Source organism: Acanthaster planci, linkage group LG11, assembly GCF_054643075.1.
Source record: "Acanthaster planci isolate LZ-2023a linkage group LG11, COTS_SCS, whole genome shotgun sequence".
Classification (NCBI taxonomy): domain Eukaryota; kingdom Metazoa; phylum Echinodermata; class Asteroidea; order Valvatida; family Acanthasteridae; genus Acanthaster; species Acanthaster planci.
In genome coordinates this window covers 9127668-9152300 of record NC_141787.1, presented here as the reverse complement: position 1 = coordinate 9152300, position 24633 = coordinate 9127668, and the positions used below count along the sequence as shown (strand labels likewise).

Genomic DNA, 24633 nt, shown 5'->3' with positions numbered 1-24633 from the left:
GCTTTTGTAGAGTTCTGCTGATTTAATGGTGTAGTACACGTAGATGTATTTTAAAAGCACAAACACTTAGCCTAGAAAAAACCTTGCTTAGCAAAAACAGGTTGGTGGTCAAAAGTCATGCAAAGTGATTTGCTGTTTACTGGTTGTCAGTTGGTGGCCCAAAAGTCATGCAGTGTGTAATCTCAGTGGTTTGTGCTGAACAGAAAAATTTGCTTAGCAAAGGTTTCTCTCAGCTTACTGTATGTCAAATCATGTTTGACATTGGTTTACACTTTGTGTCAACATTTGTGGATACATTGAGTGGTTATTTTGTGGTGAGCAGCAGTTGGAATCATGCTTGTGGCCCATGGCCAGGGAGTCAATAATGTCATGTTTGTCATTTTGTGGTTGAGGTTTCCAGAGACCATTTTTTCTCCTGGTAAATTGTGCATGAGCTTATACCCTTGAGGAAATTAAGCACTTATATGCACCAATTGTTCATGTGCACTGTACTTTTACTGGTGAGGGAGGGGAGGCTACATGTACTGGGTATATGCAATTGGAAAATTTTGCTTTTCTGACCCGTACTGCATGTTCATGTAGGCCCTGTATGTTTATTCTAAATGCATAATACCGGTAGTTAAATATTATAAATTATTGGAAGACTAGTCAGTAGTGATGCACATTACGTGTCATGCAGCTGCCAGCCTGTCAAGTGTAATGCAAAGTGTCTTTACTTGACACTGAGTTTGTTCATTCACAAACACTGTACCAGTAGTAAGACTGTGCTGATTATTCAAATGTCGAATATTTTAATATCTGTTTTTCACATAGATTTTTGGATGTTAAAAATAAATGAAACAAAAAGGGGAAAATGTAGGGAAGAGACGCAAAACTTTCTTTGGGTTCCCATGTGTTAAAGCAGGAAGGAATGCTTTCCTGTACCGGTACTTTCCTATAAGGTACATGTACATGGAAAAATCTTTTACCTGCAAGACGAGGACCGCGCTTCATGCATGCCAGGTGTGCATCAACACAATAGTGCTGTCATTGTGCCTGAAGACTCGTTAATTTAATATACGGGACCCCTTCTGATCAACCACGCACAGAAAGTAGTGTCCAATGGATGTACATATCTTTGCTCACCGTACATGTACATTTCTTCTTGATACAGAACTTTGTCTTTGTTGTAATTTTACCAAATGTTTTTAATCATACATGTACATGTAGTTTTCCGTGTTTTGCCGGGTTTATATCAAGGTAAAGAGGTTGTAGTAAAATTTGGATATTAAAATGAGGCATGCTTGACTTGCAAAATGAAAGGTTCTGTTGAGACATCAAAATATCCAAGACAAGGTTTCCATGTACATGTACAGTTAGTCCAGTGTTATTTGTCACAGTGTTTCGTCCTTATGCCGTTGATTTCTTCTCTCCAAATTTTAGCCATATTCTTTTAAGATAATGTACATGTTTTATAAAGTTGAAGTGATTGCAACCTCAGGGACTTTTTAGAATAAACAAAAGCAATAAGGAACCCGTATGGGAACCGGAAAGAATGCTTTTTTTGTCTCTTCCCTAAATTGTTTTGGTACAAAATACAGGTAGCATTTTAAAGCGTATACATTTACATGTACATGTATGCTTGAAGATTGCTAAATCCTCATGACTAATAACTTCAGGCCAAAAAGTACTTTTAACTTTCCTCTTGCACTAACATGCATGTTTTGTTCCTGCTTTTGTAGAAATGAAGCACAAAGGACTGTTTGAATATTTGATTGATTGGAAGGTTGAACAACATGTATTCACTTGAATTGACTCTGGCCTTTACAGGTGGTCAATCATAGGGTCCCCAGTCTCAGTGATCAGCATTCTCATCGTATTGACCTTTGGAAACAGTGCTTATAGACATGCAGTTGATTGAATGGAATGCCATTCATTTTTTTCTCTTCTCAAGTTTATCATGTAGGATGGTAGGCTGAGATCAGACACTGCAGCATAGAAAGTCATCCTCAATACTTGAGTGTTCCCGGCAAAAGATCCTAAGTACGCTTACACCCTTTTGCCAGGAAGAATGATCACAGCAGAAAGAAATGTTCCCTGAAAAAGGACGTAAGAAACACACTCTCTCTTTTTATTTAGTAAAAACGAATAACATTTAGGCTTACTATGAAATCAACACAGGCTGTACAAAAAACAACCTTTGAACAACTTACTGAATGACTTGGGAAATTTTGTTCTAACATTTTGCAGAGAAATCTTTCTATTTCATTGAAATATAACAGTTACATACATACATGTACGTCCTTTTGCTAGTGCGCTTTATGTCCTCCGTCCAGTTACAGTACTGTACATGAAAAGCCAAGGGCTGAACATCAATTTCGTTGTGTGCCCGGCAGAAGGGCGTAAGCGCTTAGACCCTTTTGCCGGGAAGCCTGATCACTGCAAAAAACTTTTCCCGGCAAAAGAACAGAAGTATGCAACTATAGCACTTTAATGAAATACGAAGATTTCTTGGCAAAAAGTAAAAAAAAAAAAAATGCCCAAGTATAATAACTTGTTCAAAGATTGCTTTTTGTACAGCCCAGGTTGATTTTGTAGTAAATTATATCCATTTTTACTAAATAAAGAGAGGGTGTTTCTTATGCCCTTTTGCCGGGTATATTTTTTCTGCTGTGATCATGCTTTCCGGCAAAAGGGCATAAGTGTGCTTACGCCCTTCTGCTGGGCACCTGACAATTTGTATCAATGTGAAGGTACATGCACATGTACATGTAGACTTACATGTACATGTAAGTCATGAGTCATGGCTTATCCTGATCTGACATGCCGTAAAGCAGGATGCTGTTAATGTTAAGTTGCCGAGACTACCAACTCACATGTACCGGTAGGCTCCTGCCACTTACTGGTACATGTGGTTCCTTTGCCTTCCAGGTGCCATATCATTTAAACTGCATGTATAGTAACATACTCCCCCTGCCCCTTAATTGCCTTGTCACTCTTTTCAACCTATTTTGGTTTTAGTGTGAAGTTACGAGTACATTCAGTGTACCTTTACTCATTTAGAAATAAACAATAAACAAAAAGGTATGCTGTAAAGTTCATGGTGTCATCAAGCCTCATTTGGGTTTCTGGAAATTGCAAATACTGATTTTCAGATAAGAGAACTGTTGCCCATCGTATGTTGTTGTTCAACAAACCTAATTCAGATGGACTACATGTTAAATGTCCATGTACATGTAGATGGGGCAAAAGCAGTTTCCATTATCACATATTTGTAAGGAAGAAATCTCTGTGAAAGCAAACCCTGTTTAATTTACATCTTCATTGAGAGATACGGCAGTCACGGAACTATTCTTAGCATCGGTAGTTGTTAATTGATGGCTTATAGTCATGTGAAGAAGTCCATGCACTTTTAATTTTCTGCAAGCTGTGAGTTTACTTGGGAACTACGGTACACAGCAGTGAAGGGGCAAGTTGACCAACTTTCCTTTTGGACGTGCAAGTGCTTACATATAACATCTTTTTGTAAAATTGGTGGGGGTTCTTTTTACGGATGAAAAGTCAATAAACCATTGCTCTTAGAAAAAAAATCACATCCCCCTGACTCAGCACCAGCATACCGGTATGCAGGTAGTACCACTGGATATGCATGTACATATACATGTACACTGTATGCTGTATTGCTATGGTAGAGTAAAGGGAACTAGTCAATGTAATGATGGACTCGCCAGTTTTCAGTGATACCTCAGCTTTTTTAACATAGCCGATACATAGCAAGCATTTAAATGTGTCATGCTTTAAGATGGCACTGTTTTCATGGCACACTACATGTATGCGATTGCACTGCCTTTGTAAAATACTGTGAAATTTCTGAGCCAAAATGTTATCAGCACCCCATCCAAGGAATAGAAGATAAAGCAATTATGCCAGCATGAATGGTTACCCCCAAATTAACACATTAATGAATTCAGTTATTTAGCTGGTTGAAAACGGAGACCAACATTTGCCACCAGAGGAGGCCGGCCTGCATCCTGAACATTCTCCAGATTTTAACAATTTTCAGGGAATAATATTGCTGGTGTTGGATTGCAAGATTATATCTCACAGACCCCCTGGGCAGAAGAATGGCTTCTTTTTACAGGCCAGCATCAGCCGGCTTATGGCCCCAATTTCCTGTCTTCAGTTTTGGTAGAAATTTGGTGGCCTCGTCGCACGAGGCTGCCTGCGATCGTGACTTGTCCTAGCTAATTGAGGCTGGCAGTCACGTAAGGTTGACTTAATCAAAACCAAAACCATGTGCTGTATGGCACCTCCTTGCATTCGTGATCATTGCAATTATTTTCTAACAAGGTGCCGGGTGAGGTCTTGTTGATATAAATGCAATTATGCGTGCAAGCATGCCAGTGCAGCATACAATGTGCCTGGTTGGGATAAAGCGTTGACAGACAGGCACATGCACGTATAAAGGGTGGATAATTATCAGGATGGCAGAAAAGGAAGGAAAATAATGTAAGTTTTTGTACAAGTGCACATTTACAGGTTAGATTCAACCAAGTTATCCCACATCAATCTCTTGCAAACTCACCATAAACTGAAAAAATGCAGGCACGTACATGTACAAATTGCATACATGTACAAATTGTACATGTACACATTGTACTGTATGTGACTACTTGTTCGTAGGCGTGGAGTTAGTTTTAGCTTGAAAATTCCTGAAGAAAATGTACAGTGAGCACAGATTTTCAAGAACTGTCTAGCTTCCTGTATCTGCCTTTGGCTTGTAAGTCCACTGTGATTTTTTTTTACTTTTGCTACCCGTATTTGCCCACAATCTCAGAACTCTGCCATCATCTCTTCTTTAATTCATTCCCATGATGTCTTTCAGCAGAGATTCCATCCTTGAATCAGACGATCATGCTCTTTATTCTCAGGCATTTATGCTTTAACGTCTTCGTGTGTTGTCGGACATTTCTCGCGAGCGTGAGGAGAAATGCTCCCTGGAAGCGTGCAGCACACTGCCTGACTGCCCGTCGCCCCTGGATCTTCCCGGGGCATGAATTTGATGCCAGGGAACAGGGCGGAGTTGGGAAAACAATTTGCTAATTGAGTGAATTGGCATGGCTGGGAAGGGGTCTTGATTTGAGCTGAGTGATTGATGTCACTACATGTATGAACGTAGGCATTAAATGTTCGATGTTCAAAGGTTCAAGGTAACTTTATTGATGGTCTCACATGGTTTTTGTAAAGAATCATGAATTAAGGCACAAGGATTTATGACAAATCTCATTGACCATTGTATACAAACGCAGGAAAATTGGGACTTAAACTTTAAATGTAAGGAAAGTTGGACTTCTTTTGAGAACTTGAAAAAGTGTTTTGAATACCCCAAATGTTCCATGTAGCCTTATATGGGCCAGTATTTACATATACCGGTATTTGCATTGTACATGTACAACCTCTGGGCTTGTTTGTGTGGACTCTGACTATCGGCAGAAAGTATCATGACAGCTGAAAGTGGGCCTAGAAATGAAATACTGGTAGCGGTTTCACACAGGTACATACATGTATAAATTGCATCTGCCGGTTCTTGTAACCTTTGAGGTGCCTTTTTTTACAAATTTTAGAAAAATCTCCACAATTTATGTACATGTATGTACCGGTACTGGTACAATGTACATGTGTATGTGTATGTTAATGTTATTTGTCCATTCCTTCAAAACCTTGTCAATCTCTAAAAATACGTGAACCGCATTCTTCATATTTTCAGCTGTGATAATATCGACTCCTAGCTCAACCTCTTCCTCAAGTTATTAAAAGAGATTTGTCACCCCCAGTGCTAATGTTAGTCTGGTGCCAAGGTTGCCCCCAGGATGGAATGTGCCTTGTCATGACTCTCAAAACCACTGTGAAGACGGCCTTGGAGGCAGTGGGAAATATTGATAGAGAAATATGGATCTCCGGTCCTCATCAAGCCCTTGAGGTTGTGTAAGTGTACATGCGGTTGCAATCCAGGCTGTTTCATCATCTCCAACAGCCCGACGTCATACTCGCACGTGTACATGGTTTTTTATCTAATTCAATTAGTGCTTTGTCAAGAGGAGAAGGCAAAGAATTGATTTCATAATTGTTGTCCAGCATAGGATAGGTTTTGAAAATGCATAGTGACTAACATGTACCACTTCATGATGCCATGGCTAGTGCATCGGAATGAGGTACAGTAGGTGCATTTTGTGTACATGTGCAGTCAATGTGCATGTACAGTGTACATGTATGCATTCATGGTAGGAATCTACCAGTTAGATGGTTGTGGTCAGTGTTGTGAGTACCATTTGCTCCCCAGTAACCTTGTAATCGTTTTCAGGTTGCCCTTATCCAAACTGGGATTGGGCCCTTTTTCCAGGGACCTTAAAATTTCTGGGAAGGATAATTTAAAGATCCTGGCAACCAGGAAATGCAGGAAATGAGTGGTTCAATTCCTCTCTTCATAACTCACTTTGCCCAGAAGATTTCTCTGGATATTTGCAAACATCAGGGTTTTTTTCCTTTACCCCAAATTGGGAATATGTTTATCCTTGTAATCTTTCACCTTCAACTGCTTTTTTAGACACAAATGCAAGAAGTACCAATACGAGTTCTAGTCCGTGAACATGAACACATTATCATATAGCCATTTGCGAGAGAACTTGTACATGTGACTTGAGAAATCACATTTTGTCATCTTTTTACATGTACCTGTAGGCATACACCCCATCTGTGTTGAATTTTTTTGTGAATTTTTTTCTTTCTTTTCCTGATTTTGCCCCTTGTTGGCTGAGAAACATGTGCTTAACAGGTCCTGTAAAACACATTTCTCGTAAGAGCCTGTGAATCTGTAGGCTCAGAGTATGTTAGTTCCTACTACAGTGCATGGTCATCAGGTCGCTGGCTCGGATTTCTAAATTTAGACTGATGACTCACAATGCAGTGCACAGCCCTTTGCACCAGGGCCTTTTTTAAATTGAAATTTCCTCATGGAAAGAGGTGCCATGGAAGCCCTGTACCAGTGCATGCCAGAAATAAACCTCTCTTTTTTTTATCTCAGAGAGAGGTTCTCCGGGAGCTTCATACTTTGACTAGTAAAGTAGTCAAGTTGGAGATTGCAGGCAGGTAAATGAAACCACTTCCCCTCCCTAGCAAATAATTCCTGGAAAACTAATTCCGACACATACATTTATGCTTCCTCTTGCGTGACCTACAGTTTTTGACTTGACTGCTCAAAGGTTTTAGCCTGAGGGCAACAGTGTTTGGAAAATGTGAAACTGAAAGTACAGTAAACATGGTAAAGAAAGGGGGGGTGTCTATTATAGTGTGAATAATGTGTTATAAAAAAGTTCAACAGATATTCAATGCTCACAACTATGGGTGCCGTGATACATGTTACTTTTTACATTGTACATGTAAGTGTTTGTCCATTTCATTTGAAACAAATGCCACCCGACCTCCCGTTCTGTTTAAAACCAATTAACTCTAAGCTGCACACTGAATCAATCTTTTTAAAAAAAGTCCCTTCCCACCAAACACATGCCTACACTGGATGGATCAACTAATGAAATTGGGAGATTTTTTCTTCCACGGATGATCACCCCGAAAAATATTTTACAGTTTTTTAATGTTACACACAGCGCACTCCTTTGGTGAAATACACATGGTCCCATTTTAAAAAGGCCCTGTGTTGTCCAAATTTTATTCCCAGAAAAACAACCTGGCACCCTTAATTTGTTGGTATTTTTCCCCCTTCTACTTTTTCACACACACAAAAAAAAAGCAAAATGGAATAATGCTTCTGTGTCCTTTCTCTATGCTGTATCTAATTACACCCCATATTCTTTTGGCCTGCAAACTTCCTCTATCCTCCCTGTCGGTTCGTAGCAAAACAACATGCCTAATAGTACTTTCTTTGTAAAAGTTGAAACTTTCAACAGGCACAGGTACCCGTAGCTATCTTTGGCCATGTAATTTGCATTGGCAGTACAGTGCTTTAAAAAAATCTGCCGAGACTAGCCACTTTTTCGATGGATTTCATGAGGTTAAGTTGCTTTTAAGAGTCTGCCTTGGTAAACTTTCAAAATTGAAACTTCAAAATTTATGTCTATGTAATATGCACTGTTACATGTATTTTTTGCACTTGATTTTGGGGGGGAATGGTAGGAAAGGCTAGGATTTAGGTTTTTCATGGTGGAGGTAGCGAGTAAACTAGATACCGTAGATTTGCGATATTTGGTGAGTTATGTGGGCTACCTTCCCCCACACTCCCTTCCATCAGACCGACACGCCTCACTGTTTGCCAGCACCCTGTTGACCTCAGTTTGACCCGGGAGTTAACATCCTCTCTGTGCCTCACTGCCCTCTACACTTCATATTAAGCTGCCTCATCACTGGACCCATCACTGACGACGGACAGAACATACTGTCCAAAACGTTGATTACCACTGGTTCTTTTCAGTACTCCACATACTCACAAAAGAGATACAACGGAATGCCGCCATAACGAACACGACGGGATCCATGCTAAATAATCGGTACAGTGGCCGTTCGGTGTACTGAAATTAACTGCCGAACGTTTCGTTGCCATGTGGAAAGGCACCCTCTCTTGTCTAACTGAAGTGCCCTGTTGTAATACTATTTTCTTGTAATACTGTTTTCATTATGTTTTGCCGTTGCATTAGCATTTGAGGTCTCTAGAAATGTATCTGTTAATTGCTTTTGTTTTTCATTGTATCTTGAGTTACAAAATTGATATTTAGTTTGTCCTAAAAGTTGTGAAGCTACCGATCAGGATCGATTTCTGAGGCATGCTTTGGTTGATTTGCAAATACGTAATGTTAGTTAGGTTTTGTGCACAAAATATTAAAAGCCAAGGACGATGTTCGGTTCAGCCGAATGTTCGGTACAGGGGTGTTCGGTATAGCGACGTTCCACTCTACATGCATTGTGCTACCGCAAACCTATCTAGTTTACAATCTAGGTTTTGTGCCTGAAAAAAGCAGTGATGCAAAGAGAGTGCACATGCATAAGTGCACGCTGGGCGGTTCATTTTTTGTGAAATGAAACATGGGACATCAATCCCAGCCAACAATGTATGCTCAATGAACATTATGCCTTATGAAGATGAAAGGGGTTTCAAACGCGACAGTCAGACAGTGCCTTTGAGATTCCCAGGTGTGGCTGTGCTAGTTTTCTGATGTTTAGTTCTCCTTAATTCACTCTGTAAAGATTGGCAAATCCAATGGTATGGAGTATTGTATGGAAATTGCTAGAGGTACATGTACAGCATTAGCACCAAAGCTGGAGTATTGAAAATACATATACAGGTGGGCCTTACAGTACACTGTATGTACCGGTGCACTGTACATGTATCGCAAAATATGGTCAGGACTGTCAAATATCTGAAAGGGCTGCAGACTGAAAACTTGCTAGGGGGGGTAATTTTTGCTACCCTGTATGAATTTGCACAATGGTAGACATGTTTCATTCTAAATTTCAGATTGAAAAAAACATGTGAGATTTGTATGCACAGTTAGATCTACGGCTCATGTCATTGGATTTTAGCACAGAACTGCTTAGAAAATTTCGGGCCATAAATTGCCCCATTCTGTTATCAAATTGTCAGACTTGTCATCTCAGTTATTAACTTAGTGCTTCACAGTGGTAGGCTCTCACTCAAGCAATGTAGTTCCTCCTCCTCCTCATGCTGATTTGTGGTAAGCCAAAGGAATTTTTTTTCAGTTGGCTGTACAAGCAGTCAGGTTTTTTCCTGGTCTTGTGGGTCAATCATGGTTAACCACCTTATTGAGGCCCTGCAGGGAACAGTGGGGTGCCCTACTCTAGCACCTACATGTGCATGTACATGTGCATGTAAGGGCTTTTCTCCAGAGCCCCTCTTAACCAGGGCCCAGAATCCTGGAAAGTGTTGGAAGCCCTCTTGGGCAATTGACCCAGAATTCCAGAGCAGTGCTTACACACAGGTCAACCATTGAGAATGGAAGTTATTCCCAGAAAAAAAAAGAGGTTTTCATACAAACATGTACATGTAGATTATGAGTGTGTGCATTGGTCTCACCAGTACAGAGCTTTTCTATGTATCTTTCATTCCATCAACAACACTGTTATTATGACCAATTTCAAGGGTGATGCCTACGATATGCCTTAAGTAGTAAAATTAAGCAGCATTTTTTTAAATGTCATTTTTACAGCCTGTCTGTCAACGTTTGGTGGATTTCTCCATACCGTACATTATAGCGCACTGAAGCGCAGGGATTGAGGCTGGTTGATAAATTATGGAATTCGGACGCAAGTTTCTACTGATGTTTGAAGCATTGGTGTTATTCAGGCTCCAAATCACTGTGAAAACGTTTACGCCTATTGTTCAGCCTTTACGCAGTACATATACTCAAAACGGCAGCTCCATGTGCATTGTAATATCAAGTGGAAAGGTACTGGCAAAGATTACATCGAAATCTCGAACTGTACGGTAGATGAGGGCTTGACATGCTGATAATATGTAGTGTTGCCCCAACTGGAAAATTTTAAGTGTGCCAAAGTGGCCAAGAACTTTACCGTTCACAGGGGAGTTTTACTAAGTATGTTCATAGACCACCTTGAGGACTGGCCAGCTGACCTCTAGCCTCCAATTGATTTATGGGAGGACAGCATCCAGAGTAGATTGGGCCTTCAGTATTCATATGGGTGGTGTTTAAAGGGATTTTCTAAACTGCCACTTACAGACATGTCCTTTTTTTGGCCTCCTGTCCTTCCTGTTTAGTCATTGACCTGCATGGGCATTCCTACAGTATCAGCTTGCCAGTCCAATGGGCATTGCACAGTGTGGCCATAGCTCCATGGCCTGGCCCAGATCAGAGAGAGAGTTGAATTACAGACTGCCCGATGACTCACAACTTAGTAGTCCCACTTGATCAGTAATTCTGAATCCATAGTGTGCTTAGCATGTGGATCCTTGTACCCATGAAGCAGTCCCTCTGACCTCGCCCACCTGATCCTTTGAATCCACTCCCAGGTTGCAATCCAGTTGAAGGACTCATCTTTTACACTTACAGTCAGTCCTGTTGATGCAGATATTACAAAATGCTCTTTAACCTGGAAATTTCAGCATTTCCAGCCAGCAAAGTTTGGTACTAGAAGTCTCCAGATATTTTTGCTGAAGTTGTCGGCAACATTTCTGTGTAGAAAAGGAGACAAGGAAAGAATTTAAATGGTACATGTACATGTACCAGTAAGTAGTGTTGTAACGGTCGCATTTATTTGGCATGGTGGGATTTCCAGAAGAACGCGTCAGATAAATGAGCAGGTTTCCGTGATGTGCTCATTTATCCGCCGTGCTGATTTTTCCAGTTACGTACGTTCATGTACGTGTACAAGTACGTCGCGTCGTTGAGCCATAAGTGTAGACGTAGGGGAGGTATCCAAGGTCAATACATATCCATACGCAACCTCGTTCTCATTGGAATGATCTTGTAGCGCCATACGCTGCCAGTTCCAATATGCCCTGACCGATCTTAATTCCGATGTGCACGCAGCTGATGTACAGTATGTAGTCGAGGTTGTCAGGAACTCGGCACACCCATAAAAGTGAACAAAACGGGACGTTGGGATGCTAGTTCGGGTCACTCGGCAGTGTTCGGTTAATGCCCGGTTTCGGTTAATGAGACTGTTACACCGGTACATGTACAATGTACTGGTACATGTACATTTACATGTATGCATTCATGTATTTCTTCACAACTGCAGGGCATCGGCATGTTGATGTACATTGTGTGGATTTTCACCTGTTCACTTATTTACTTTAAAATTTACGGAAAGAATTTGTAAAATTACATGTACATATGTCACTGTACACATACACTGTAGGCTGACTGGCAGTATACATGTACGTTGACAATTAAGCACGTTAACCATACTGGTTTCAGTGGTTTATTTTATCTCAGAATTGTGTAGCTTTTGATGCTGTCAGGAAACACTCTGAGGAAATCTTGTCTAATGCTAAGATTGTAAGTCCTAAACTAGATGTACAGGTACAATGTATATGTACATGTACATGTATGAAGCATAAAGACACAGATCAAGACAGTGCATATACATTGTACTGTCACACAAGCAGTTGTACACTGTACATGTATATGCCCACTGGTACATTGTATCTAAACTGAAGCCCTTTTTCCCTGTGTAGATTGCTTGACTTGTGATATTACATATGCAGATAAAGTGTTCAGATTTAATTAACAATTCTAATTCAGATGAGAAGAGTAAAGGGCCGGAATTAGGCACATTTTACCACTGCAGTACATGTACTGTTACATGTGTCTACATAACAATTGGACGTGGTTTATTTGGTTACTCTGAAGTCATTTTTGGAGTAAAAAAATTGTAATGTCGATTGTTTTATCATTTTTTTTTAATTCAAGGATAATATCAACGAATTTTGTTTTGGCCCGGGAATTAAACCAACATATTAAACAATTCTATTGCTGGAAGCGTTGAAATACATGGAGGTGTACATGTACATGTTTTTCCTGTGCGTCGTCTGAAGATGGCACATTGACATGCGTAGCTGCAGGGTTCACAGACACTCCTTGCCTCATCTGAATACCGTCTGCGGTCGGAAATTAGATTTGCCCAGGTAATTGGCCGGTGAAACAGCTGCTTAACTCGTTTTAATTGTGCCCCTAAATTGATTGTTGGGATGGCAAATGGATGGCGGAATTGCCGGGGCATCAAAATTAGCCTGGAGTTCCAGAACTGGGGTGCAAATGAACCAGTTTTTCTTTAAATACATGTATGTCCTATTGGGGCTCATGCACGTGTCTACATGTACGTGTACTGTACCTCAGTTTGGCTCTCCTATTGAATCTACATGTATAATTGGACAGTGAAACCACCTCACCCGTAAAAAACATATTTGTTGGCAGAGTAGTTGACTCTAGTGATGTTGAATATGATGCTTGTAAAACATACAGTGTAACCATATTTGACGTATCACCACAAAAGGAGCTAATGAAAGTCAACATTTTTAAAAATTGATATATTGAGCTTTCTAATGTTAGGTATATGTACATGGAACACTTACAGTAAAGTATAAGGTGACAATGTGACATTATTCTGGCAGCTTTGCACATTTGTTCCCGACATTTGTTTCAACATTTCAGACCTGGCACAAATAATGCTACTGTCAAGGTTGCTGAGAAAAATGACATTTTTAAATATGCAATCCTGCAAATATATTTGGAATTACATGTAAAAAGGAGACAGGTTACACTTTCCAAGTATTAGTAATACAAAACCCCTAAATTGACCTCCACTTCAATATGACTTTGAACCCTCAAAATAGGAAAGAGTGAGATGCGACTTTACTCTCATTTTGTTATGACACGTCACATGTCACAGCAGTCAAATGTTGTTTTGCTATAGCAACCGCAGTACAGTGTACATGAAATACCACCATATTTGAGTCTGTTGTAAAGTTTGCCTCCCATTGAAGGTCTTGAATTTAATTGAAATGGACAAGTATCTAGGTTGAATCTTGCTCTAACGTAGGTGACTGCAAATATTCCAGGCCCCATATTTCCCCACTCACCATGAAAAGCAGTCAGACTTGACAATGCATGTACTGATAGGTGGCAAAATCAGGGACCTAGCAATTGCACCGTCACAGACATTAGAGCAATGTAAATACAGTTTAAAAATCATTTGTGAAGGAAAATCTGCAAGCAAACTCAGCAGAATTTACTGGTGTATGTTAAAGGACGTTAATAGAAGGAAACAAACTTCAAATGAACTGAAATTGTTTGCCAAAAATTGCAGCACTCCAACAGCTGCTCCTCCATTAGAGTTTTATGTTACATGTACGTGTACCTTGGAGGTATGGTGACAATAGTGCAGGTACAGTGCATGTAACAACAAATAGTCTGGTCAGCCTTCCCTGATTTACAGTTTGGACAGTGTGGGATGGGGACTAGTCTATTATAATTTATATCATGATGTGATGATATCAGTGATGTTTGATGTGGAATATAGTAAGGGTGACATGCATTTTTACCACCCAATCAAGTGATTTTTCCGGACGAGTAGAAAATAGTATTCACGACAGGTTATCACAAAAAAGTATTAATAATCTACAACTGCACACGTACACTGTACCTCGTACATGTAGCGTGTGCACATTTGCCACACATCTGGAAGGTCTTGTGTAAGCCATTTTTGTGCTGGTACATGTAAGGGGTTAATAGTAGGGGACTGTATCATGCTCAGCTACATCACATCAGTGTAACTTGTATGTCTGTCAAAGGTGTTAACAGGCCATGGATTACCTTACAATGGGGATGCCACTGTTAAAAATTGGATTTACTTTCCTGCACCACTGGTAGTGTATACAGTATGGTGCTTGTCCCTGCAGGGTCACTGGTCAGGTGTATACATTTAATGAAAATGTCAGGTTCACAGTTCACCCTTCCTTGACTGGTACATGTACCGGCACATGTACATGCAACAGCATGATTCTAATATACGCAGCAGGTGTAAAGAATCATGGGTACTCTAGCTTGATTTCTTTTCATGTAAATTAGAGTAGATGTACACAAGTATTATGTATCTGTTTGCGGTGAAGCTTGTAATGGAATCAGTCAGCCATCAAATTTGTGGGTATTTTGAGCCAATCTGTGTACATTAAAGAAGACTGTTACAGTTGAGCTCCCAATAAAGGCCAAAGCCTGTGCCCCATTTCCCCAGTTTTCCCTGCCCTTGGCCAACATTTTTCCCGGTCTGCCCCTGCTATCTCTGATTTCTGTTTGAGGTTTCAATTCGCTTTGTAAACCTGTGGCTTTATGTTGGCCATGTGCACTTGGTGTGTTTATTGTCCCTGTAGCATGGCAAACACGATATTACACTTGTGATTGTGCCTGTGGTTTTTTTCACACTTTGAATTGTAGGGTTACCACAAATAAATTGCCTCTTTCAACACTATTAGGGCAAAGTCACCAGCTTCTGCCCTGCATAGGTGAACTTACTGCAAACACCAGCAACCCAAACAAACTAGCAGTCGGTGTGTTTCCAAGATGTATTTTTTTGCAACTATTTTTAGTCGGTGTGTTTGCAAACCAAAGAATTGGCTATGGTCTCTTTCACTGTGATACCTACATGTATTTAACTTTCACGCACATAAATACAATGTGAACTGAATTTTTTTTTCTGTTTCATTTTGAAAGAGCTCTGCAGGCTTGGGGTCCATAATTACTGGCAATTCTCCTGTCAAAGTACATGTACGTTTGTAACATTGGACTACTTTCAAAGGCTACATGTCTAACAAGAAAACTGTCAAAGATACTGGCACATGTACGCACCAAGCTCAAACTGTTTTCCTTTGTTTAGATGTAAAGGTATTTTCTTCCGGACCTGTTTACCAGCTAAATCTGAGTCGGCAAGTACCGTAATTTTGTATGATTTTCAAGGAATGAGCCTCCTCTCAGGGTTTCATTCTTTATTTTTCCCAGGTAGAAAATCTGCCTGACCCATCCTAGTCAAGGTTAAAAACTTTCTGTCCTCTCTCAGGGTTTTTTTTTTTTTAAGCTGACCTCCCTTGGTGCATTTTGTTATGTTCCTTGTAAGCAGTTTATGTAACATAACAAAGAGGCCAGTAAATTCAGAGCCGGCCCCCCTCAAAGCACAGAGGGAAAAAAATATGGAGTATTAAACTTCCGGTATTTTCAAACAGTGAAGGTTGTTTGGAAAACAATATGGATGACACTGCACAGCTACCAGCTTTAAACTTCAGATTGTACTCCAGATCAGTAAGGCAGTATCATTTCAAAGAATGAACTGATGTCACAACCACATTTTACTTTATAGTCTTGTATTTCACTCCTTCAGCATCTATCAGAGTGGCAGGCAGTAATGATTGGGCAAACTAGTCTCAGCATTTCCAGCATGATACTGTACGGTATGTCAATAAACCTATATCATTTTTAAACGCAGTGTGGGCAGCGTGGCCCAACGTGGTGCACCAAACCAAATACATGTATCCAGCTTGATACAGAGCAGAAGGTAGCAAAGCACTGGATCCTGCAAGTAAAGTAAGAAGTGATAAGCCTAAATGGATGGTGTCCCAAGTGTTTTTATGGATGGGAGTGGTATATTTTACGTTATTTCTTTATGTACAATGTATGTCTTGAGTTGTGATGTGAAAAGTTCCGAAGATGGGTTGATCTTTTCATGACTAGGCACATGTACACGTACTATACATTGCATTCTTCGGGTGCTGCATACCGAAATGTCCACTGACCAGTGTTGGTGTGAACCGTCCATAGAGTTGCTACATTTTGAGCAGGAGCAAAGGTATCTTACTGGACGACGGTCAGGTTTTTCTTCTCTTTCTCTCCCTCTCTTGCAAAATATTATTGTGGCCTCCATGCCTAGCAAGTTTAAATCAATATTCCTGAAAGTTTTGATGCTGTAATGCACACATCTGTTTCTCTTAAGGCTGTTGTTGCCCTTGATTCTTGACCTCCACTTCAGGACTGTATTTTGTAAGTGTGAAATTATTCAAAACTACCATATAGTAACGCCTTGAACCAAGACTAGATGTAATCCAGCCTTCAATTCTGAACCAATCCCATTAGACTCCACATCCACACGTACATGTAATTTATCGAATGTGCATATGGGTATTAACCTTTACCGGTACTTAGGCATGGCATGTTAAATTATACAGCAAGCTGACCTTTGAAATATGTTTTAAACCTCTTAGGGGCCAGCCAAAGTTTTCAACATTTTCACCGTGTACAAGGCATACAGTACATGTATGTACAAATGGGGTCGTTTCGGGTGTTGATTTTAGTAGTAGTATTATTTCTATGTAAAACGTGAAAAGTCAAGAAAAAGCAAGCATTTTATAATCACCAGTTGTGCGCACTGAAAGCTGGCTCCAATAGAGGGTAAATCTGCAAGGTTCGCGTGCATTGTGCATACAACATGTATACGGTACATATACGCATGTATGTACATGGTACTTTCCATGTACATGTACAGTAGGCCTACCCACTGCAGCGCAGGCTGATACGCAGTACACATCGCGTTGAAATGATGTACTGCGACCCTGTGTACATGCACGCGTACTGGTATGTACATGTACTATGTACCTGCAGACCCAAACCTACCCTGTATGGCACGACACACCAGCAGTACCGCCATACCAGTACAGTACGTGTACTAAATAACCTCCTGGGTATCATGGTGCATCGAAAAACAGTACTCTGTGTACTACTGTGAAAATGTTCAAAACATTGGACGACCCCTTAAATGCAAGGTGAAGCCTTGTGAGACAAGTTGATGAACTTCTCGATTGCACCCAGAAGTTTGATGTGCAGCTTTGAAACTTTGAGCTTTCACCAAAGTTTCAGCTGTATAGAAAGGCAATGAGATAAGAGTTACCGCTCGGAGGAAACCATATTGGCATATAAATGTATACTTCAAAGTGCAAAGTCCTGCCTCTCAAAGAGCTTGAAAGTACAAGGGTTTGTACATGTACTCTTTGAGTACTACATGTTTAAAAAATGTGCCACTGTTCATTTCTGAGGAGTGGATTTCAATATCACAGTGGTATTGGAAATTAAGATATGTACATGTAGTCTCTGCACGCATACATGTACTTGTACGTGCCCTTTCTGTTGAAAATACCATTTCATGTACATGTGGGAAAAGTATTTCTGTAAATTTAGTACCAATGCTATCATGTGATGTTTATACAGGTACAAGTACATGTTGCCCATTACCCAGACAGTTAAAGATGTACAGTATATTGTAGCCTTCCAAAATTTAATATCCATGTACCGCGACATGTACATTTTCATGTAATTCCTGGTGCCGTACATGCATGCAATTGTGGATAATCAAATTAAATTGTGACACCTGGCTTGGTTGATTTGACTCCAACTTACAATACAAGGCATTCATTGTTCTGCACCCAGAAACAGTTAGTGAGATACTAATTTGTGTATGCCGTTTTGAACTCTTTGTGTGCTCGTTTGGTGCTCTGAATGTCTCGTAATTATGGACCTTGTAATTATCCTTCATTTTAACAAGTCAAATTTTGGGTAACCTTATTCTGCTTTCCTCATGCAGTAAACCTCTCCTGTAGATACAGGTACGTAGGACATCCCCTTCCCCTTGGACTCTGGTGTTCAGTGAATAAACTCAAATCAAATCAAACTTTAAGGAAAGGTTGCATTTGAAAGGCTAATTTTTAACCTCAGTGGAAACTTGTAAAAATACTTTGTTTTAGAGGACAAAGGTTACCGGAACATGCGCAAACACCTGGAGAATTAAGTCATAAGGTTAAATTTAAAGCAGTCAGTAGGTGAGAAATGTGTTGAAAAAAAAACGTTTGTAAAGAAGGGAAAAAGAAACTGCCCTGCTAGATGTTTCAACTTGACTCCATAAATTGAATGGTTGATGTGCATAAGGCTAAGTAATGGCAGCTGTAAAACCATCCAACCCAGTGTGGATTAGCCTATGAATCAGTATCAAATTAAAGAGGCGTGTTAATCGTATGTGATGGATTACGCCCTCGTTTGTAATTCTAATGATCGGTACAGATTATGATACACTGGTACACACATGTCTATATTGACAGCACATGTAATTTGTTGAAGGCAAGTGTCATGTCTGCATTGTGGCAGCTCATGTGCAATCCATCACAGGTCCTGTCAAGTCGATCACAACAGTCAGAAGTCACGCCACAGAGCTACCCACTGTATATTGTAGGGTGCAGACCACTAATTCAAGTGAGAATTTCAGGCCAGTTCATTAGCATTAACAGTGCCCTCACAGTATCTTTTAAAAGAGGAGATTGTTTGGCCCCAAAATGGTAAGATTGTGTAAATCCTTGCCAGGATCAACTCCCTGGGTCTTTGAGCTTTCATATGAGAGCAGAATTGCTAAAAACTACGGTTGAAAAATGGTCCCAAGTGCCAGAGAAAGTTGAAGGTTGCCACTTGAAAAATGGCTGCAATCAGACTTCGGAAAAATCACTTTTTGGGCGGTGATTTTGTTTTGTGGGATTAATTAAAAGTGTTATCATCAGTTAACCCACAAAAAATTGAAAAGAAATTGAAAGATTACTGACCAGACAAGAATTTTATTTGTGTTTCGGAAATCTCAGGAATGTTGGCATGCATGTTATTGGGCCCTGAACAGTGCTGATTTTACACTGTTTTCAATGGGGCTTGAATTAGTTGACTGTACCCTGTAATGCACTGCAACAAAAACATTCCTTTGTGGTGACTGGTGACATGTTAAAGTACAGAACGGGTACTTGTGATTTCCTACCTGGAGGTTGTAATAGACTTGTAATGGCTTAAAAGCAACTGTTGCTTTATGCTGCCCTCTGTTGGGGACAAGAAATGAGACATTTCAGCTTTGTGGTTGTCTGCACCAGTAAGCGAGTGAGAATGGTTTGAATTTGCATTGTACCTGTTCAACACATTAACATGGTCAATAATATTCCCTGATCAACAGCGAATGCAGATTCATTATAAGCAGGAATAGAATGGAAAATGCAGGGCCATGTGGGCTCCTCCTCCCCCATTTCCCTTATATTCCTGTATGTTAATGATCCCAGATTCAGCATTGCCTTGGATGAGTAGAAGTACACATGTACTGTAGTAATTATTTCTTATGTCATGACGTGGGGCGCCCAAATATGCATGCCATCAGCATTTTCAATTTTCTTTTTTAAAACTTAGGAAGATATTCTTAACACTGGGCATAGAATTCAGAATTCACTTGGTTTTTTGTGATGTTGGTATCAGTAGAGGACCATATGTTGCTTGAAAAAGTCTTCCAGTGTGTCTTTCTGAAATGCAGACAAGCAGAACTCTATACAAGTCCCTTTGACACCTACATATACATGTAAACAGGCAATTACATATACATTGCATGTTACAAAGAGCTGGGCTTGACCTTTATTTGGAGGTACTGTACATGAACATGTATTTGTTTTTTTTGGTTTTTTAGTTTTGGTCATGGTTTTAATTTCTGTCTGTTTGTTTAGCAGATTTTTGTTTGATTTTTTCACTGATTTATTGTTTGTTCATGGAGCCACCAGACAAGGTTGGCAGCAGTGAAAGGGATAAACGTACATGTATGTTTAATTTTGTGTGAAATTTTGTTTTCAGGGTTGGGAGACCACAACAGGACTAGTAGGAAATTGAAATAGGTTGAAAAAAATTGAATGTTACCTAAAATATCTGTCTCCTTAAAATGCAGCTCAGAACACACAGGAAATTAAAATGAAACTTGATGTAGAGGAATGGATAACAGTCCTTAGGGTATAACAGGGGTGGAACATTTGGAGAGGAATCCAGCCATCTCAGGCAGCTGGTGAACTTCCTCAGGGGACATTCTGGAATGGGGCATTGGTCTGATACTAGAGCATCAGCGAATCCCCCCCCCCAAAAAAAAATCAATATTGTTAGCTGTGTCAGCTCATCAAATTTCATTAGTCAGAGTTCAGTGCATTTCCACTCTGTGGGGAGGGAGGGGTGTGTATAAACTGGTTGAGAGGAGAGAACAGAAACAGGAAACCTGGAGTATACTTGCTGACGGATCGGCTTTCTCTTTTGGAAGAAGATCAAGTTTCCGATGCATGTATTTTACTTTTGGTGGGAGAGATGATCATCGGTTTAACCGTGTGTCCAGTGGGCACTACTTACAAGACGGCAATTTTTAGGCCCTGCTCCTCCAGTCCTTTACATTTAATGAATGCCTGCATGTAATGGGGAGGGACTGGCCTTGTTATTTATAATTGGATATGTATTGCCAGGTTTTTGCCACGTCATGGTCATGCTTTTCACAAACAGCTTCTTATAGAGACCACATACATGTATGCGAGATACGCATGTACTTTTTCGTTAACAGAAGTGGTAAAGTTGAGGGTTGAATTTACCATTCGTTATCACCCCTGTATTCACCGTTAAGTGTTTGAGGAAATGTTAAGCAAATGTGCCTCTAAAAAGAGGGTTTGCTAGAATAACTTACCTCGACACTGAAGACTGGTGCTCTGTAAAACACATGTCATCAGCTGAAAACACATGGAGATGGACTCGATCGCTCCTGTTCTGTTACGAATACAGTTATTTCTCTGCTCACAAGTTCTATTTAATCAAAGCCTGCATGTGTGAGATGACCCAAAGGAATAGACATGGCTTTTAATTTTCCTACTTTCCAACCAAAAGATGAGGGGGAGAGGGGAAAAAGTCACGGCAGAAAAGTGCAAATGCAGTTGGATATTCATGCCGGAACTTTGGCCTGAGGATAGTATGAGTCATGGGAATGGGCTGAACTGTGTACCTGCCTTTGACATTCCAAATCAAAGGGGCTCGGGTGATTGCTGGAATGGCCCAGTGGATGAGATTTTTGTGGACTACTTGTAAATATTCATCCTCAGAGGATGAAAACTCTTTCAAATCCTTTTGGGGTCACATGTTTTAAAACGTGATCTTATTTTAAACATTGAACACTGTCAAAGCTTTTCTGGACAACTGAGGCACATGTCGAAGGTGTGGCAATAAAGCCACTCTTCGGTTGGTATGTTTTTCTGTTCAAGTTGAAAACATTTCTGGGAAAGCATTGCCATGTACAGGTCATTACACAGCAGAAATAAATCAGCAAAGAAAACAAGAATTTAGGACAGCGAAATATTAATAGTTGCAGCAGGTTTGTTTGTGCACAATTAAACCTGTGCAATTGAGTTGTTTTTCTCTCTAGGATGACATTGCAATTTTGCTGATGAATATTGACATGCCCATAAGCATTAAACCCAAAGAAGCACTGAGATACCTTTCGAAATTACAAAACAGATATTCCAAATACTGGTAAGGTTCACTGAAACACCGAAGTGCATGTTCAAGAATTTTTTTAAAGAAATGCATTTCATAGACCCTTTGTAATTGCCAGGTTGCCAACTTGTGAGGCTACATGTATGCTCTGTCACTAGGGCCCAATTTCATGGAGGTGCATGACAGCAGAAGAGTCATGCTAACCCTAGCAGAAAAGTTCGCTCATCTTAATCACTCTTTGATTGCAGTGCTGTGCATGGTTGTGCTTATGACTGCGCACACATAGTCTTTCCATTTATTTGTTACTACATTAAGCAAATTTTCATCCAAGGTTAGCATGCCTTTTGCCATGCTCACTGCTTACAGTTTTCATGAAATACACAGAGCCTCTGTTAGCATAAAGTCGTGTGCTTAGCAGTGCCGTGAAATTGGGCCCTGGTGTTATCCTGGACAAAAGTGTCAGCTGGCATTGTTTGTCGTCAACCAGACAAATCTGCCCAGTTAGCGTTTTTGTATAAATGCCAAGCTTTTTGTTTGGCTGGCCCCAATGAGAATTTTCGTGGCTGATATCTTGTTTGCATACTGTCATCAGCTTCTTTCCAAACTGCGATGTGCTGTTCCTGCAAAACATGAGATCTTTTTCCTGGGAAACTGTTGCCAAGTTGTTCATTAATCCAGCATTGGAAAAAACCTGATAATCATTTGTTTTGAAAAGCACATGTACGTGTAAATTACACAAAACAATGGGCAAATCGAAAATCCCGGACATCTCTTGTTTTGATGAAATTCTTGCGAAGTTTGAGTAGAAGATAAATATTGGAGCTATGAACTTCCCCCTTGCTCCTAAAAAAAAGAAAAAAGTTCACCCAGGAGGAGGAGTTTATGTAAGGTCATATCACCAGCTGTGCTAACTTGAGTTGATTTGCCTGCCTAGAGGTGTGATGGTCATATTAACCAATAAATTGCTTTATGAACGAGGCAGGAAACACCATGTGACAAGTGCATTACTGGCATGATTAGGCAGAGTGGTGGTTCCCAGTATATGAGTGCCCACTATCTTGAATGGATCTTGACAAGTTCAGTTTCAGTTCGGAGCCAGCATGATTAAGAAAGCTTATTTGGCCGGCTGGCAAATAGAATAGGAAATCTGGGGTTTAATAACCGTTAAAGTCTCATGTAAGAATGGCCGGACATTTCCTTCAACAGTTTATTTCAAAATGAACACAGACATATCTTTCTGGCACATACACCTGCAGTAGTAAGAACGCTGACCAGTGGTGAACTCTTTAAAATCTACATGTACTAAGAGGTTTTACAGCAGTTGTTAGGATTTTGGAAAGTGAATGCCAGGTAGAGTTACTAACATGGGTCTTGATGCCCCGTTGAAAGTATAATTTAGCACAAAGCGTGCTGTGATGGTTACATGTACATGTACATGTACCTCTAGTTTGCACACATTAAGTTTAAAGGTCAAATGCAATGTCAGCTTTGTAAATGCACCTTTGTGCCCGAACCCATGGCGGTGTCTCATTAAACAAAATATTCTCCAAATTTTCAGTGAGTCATATTTAAATAGAAAACCTCTCGCTCACAGAGTGAACTTTCCTGGAATTGTACTGGAGGAATATAAGTTCCCTTGTTAGAAAAATTGTAGCAAAGTAATCTGTAATACTAAAAAAAATGAATTTTTCACGAGGATGCCACAAATAGTTTGGGACACGTTTGTGTATTAAGAGGAGTAGAAAGTTGTACAAAACATGTTCCCCTGTTCATAGTCCCGAGATGAAGCCTTTAAAAGAGGAATTGGTGAAAGTTTCCTGAGAATATTACTTAAGAGAGTAAAAGTACCGGGTATTGTTGTTGGGACCAGTTGTTGACTCCTCCTGCAGTATTTGTACACGAATTTTCTCTGCAAGTAATGAAATCGGTTTCTTTGCTCCGCAGTATGAATTCAAAGCCAAGGCCATCCGAAAGAAGAAAGTCGTCCTGACCATCTCGGTGGACGGCATCAAAGTCACTCTCCGGAAGAAAAAGAAAAAAGTAAGTTCATACAAATGTCATAACAGACAGGCATTTCCCCCTTCCCATGTTTTATTGATGAAAATATTTTATACTGTTTATTTACATGTATGTGGGAGAGGTGTCGGACATTCTCAGTATTGTGATGGGGCTCATACATGTGCATGTGCATGTATGTATCTCGAAAGGAATTTAAATATACATCTGTGTTTAAAATTGCAGCGATGCCCAACCACAGCAGCGGCAGTCAGTCATGACAGTGACAGAAAGGCATTTTCACTTTGTCTCAAATCACTGCCGCTTTGGTCAGTGGCCAGATGTCAAGACCTTGACAACAGTATAAGGGGCTTTTTTACAAAAGCCTTCTCTCTCCAGGAATAACATTTAATGAACAACTACTTTCCACAAATTCCTTGCAATTACACAATCAATCCAGTGGACACAGTTCTCTCCACCTGTTTTTTGTAAATGCCCTCTTTAGCTCCCAGCCAGAAATACACCAATTTCAAACATTTAAATTGGGTTGCTGAGCTTGCAGCATACACACACACCCCACTTTTGTGTTACAGATCCGCATTACGCACTGTGTAAACTGTCTGTGTTTCACTGCAGTGTGTGATTGAAGTGCAGTCCAATGGAAGATAATATCCAGTTCTTGGTACACTACACACTTCAAATCTAAATGGGTTTATGTTTGCATTTGTCTTTAGATCTATACCCCTTTCCTCACCCATAATCTTACCCCAGGAGTCAG

The 24633-nt window shown here is 40.1% G+C and overlaps 1 protein-coding gene across 10 annotated transcripts in view; it reads left to right on the top strand.

Moving 5' to 3' along the window:
• LOC110983868 (uncharacterized) overlaps window positions 1–24633 on the top strand; it is a 92202-nt gene that overhangs the window by 50519 nt on the left and 17050 nt on the right. For 9 of the 10 annotated variants that reach the window (XM_022243492.2, XM_022243496.2, XM_022243495.2 and 6 more), the window contains one exon: window positions 23805–23900. In XM_022243492.2, the coding sequence (XP_022099184.2) occupies window positions 23805–23900 (96 nt within the window). Of the gene's footprint in view, window positions 1–22669; window positions 22721–23804; window positions 23901–24633 lie in introns of those variants that run through there. The other variant, XM_087143610.1, reaches the window with a different exon arrangement.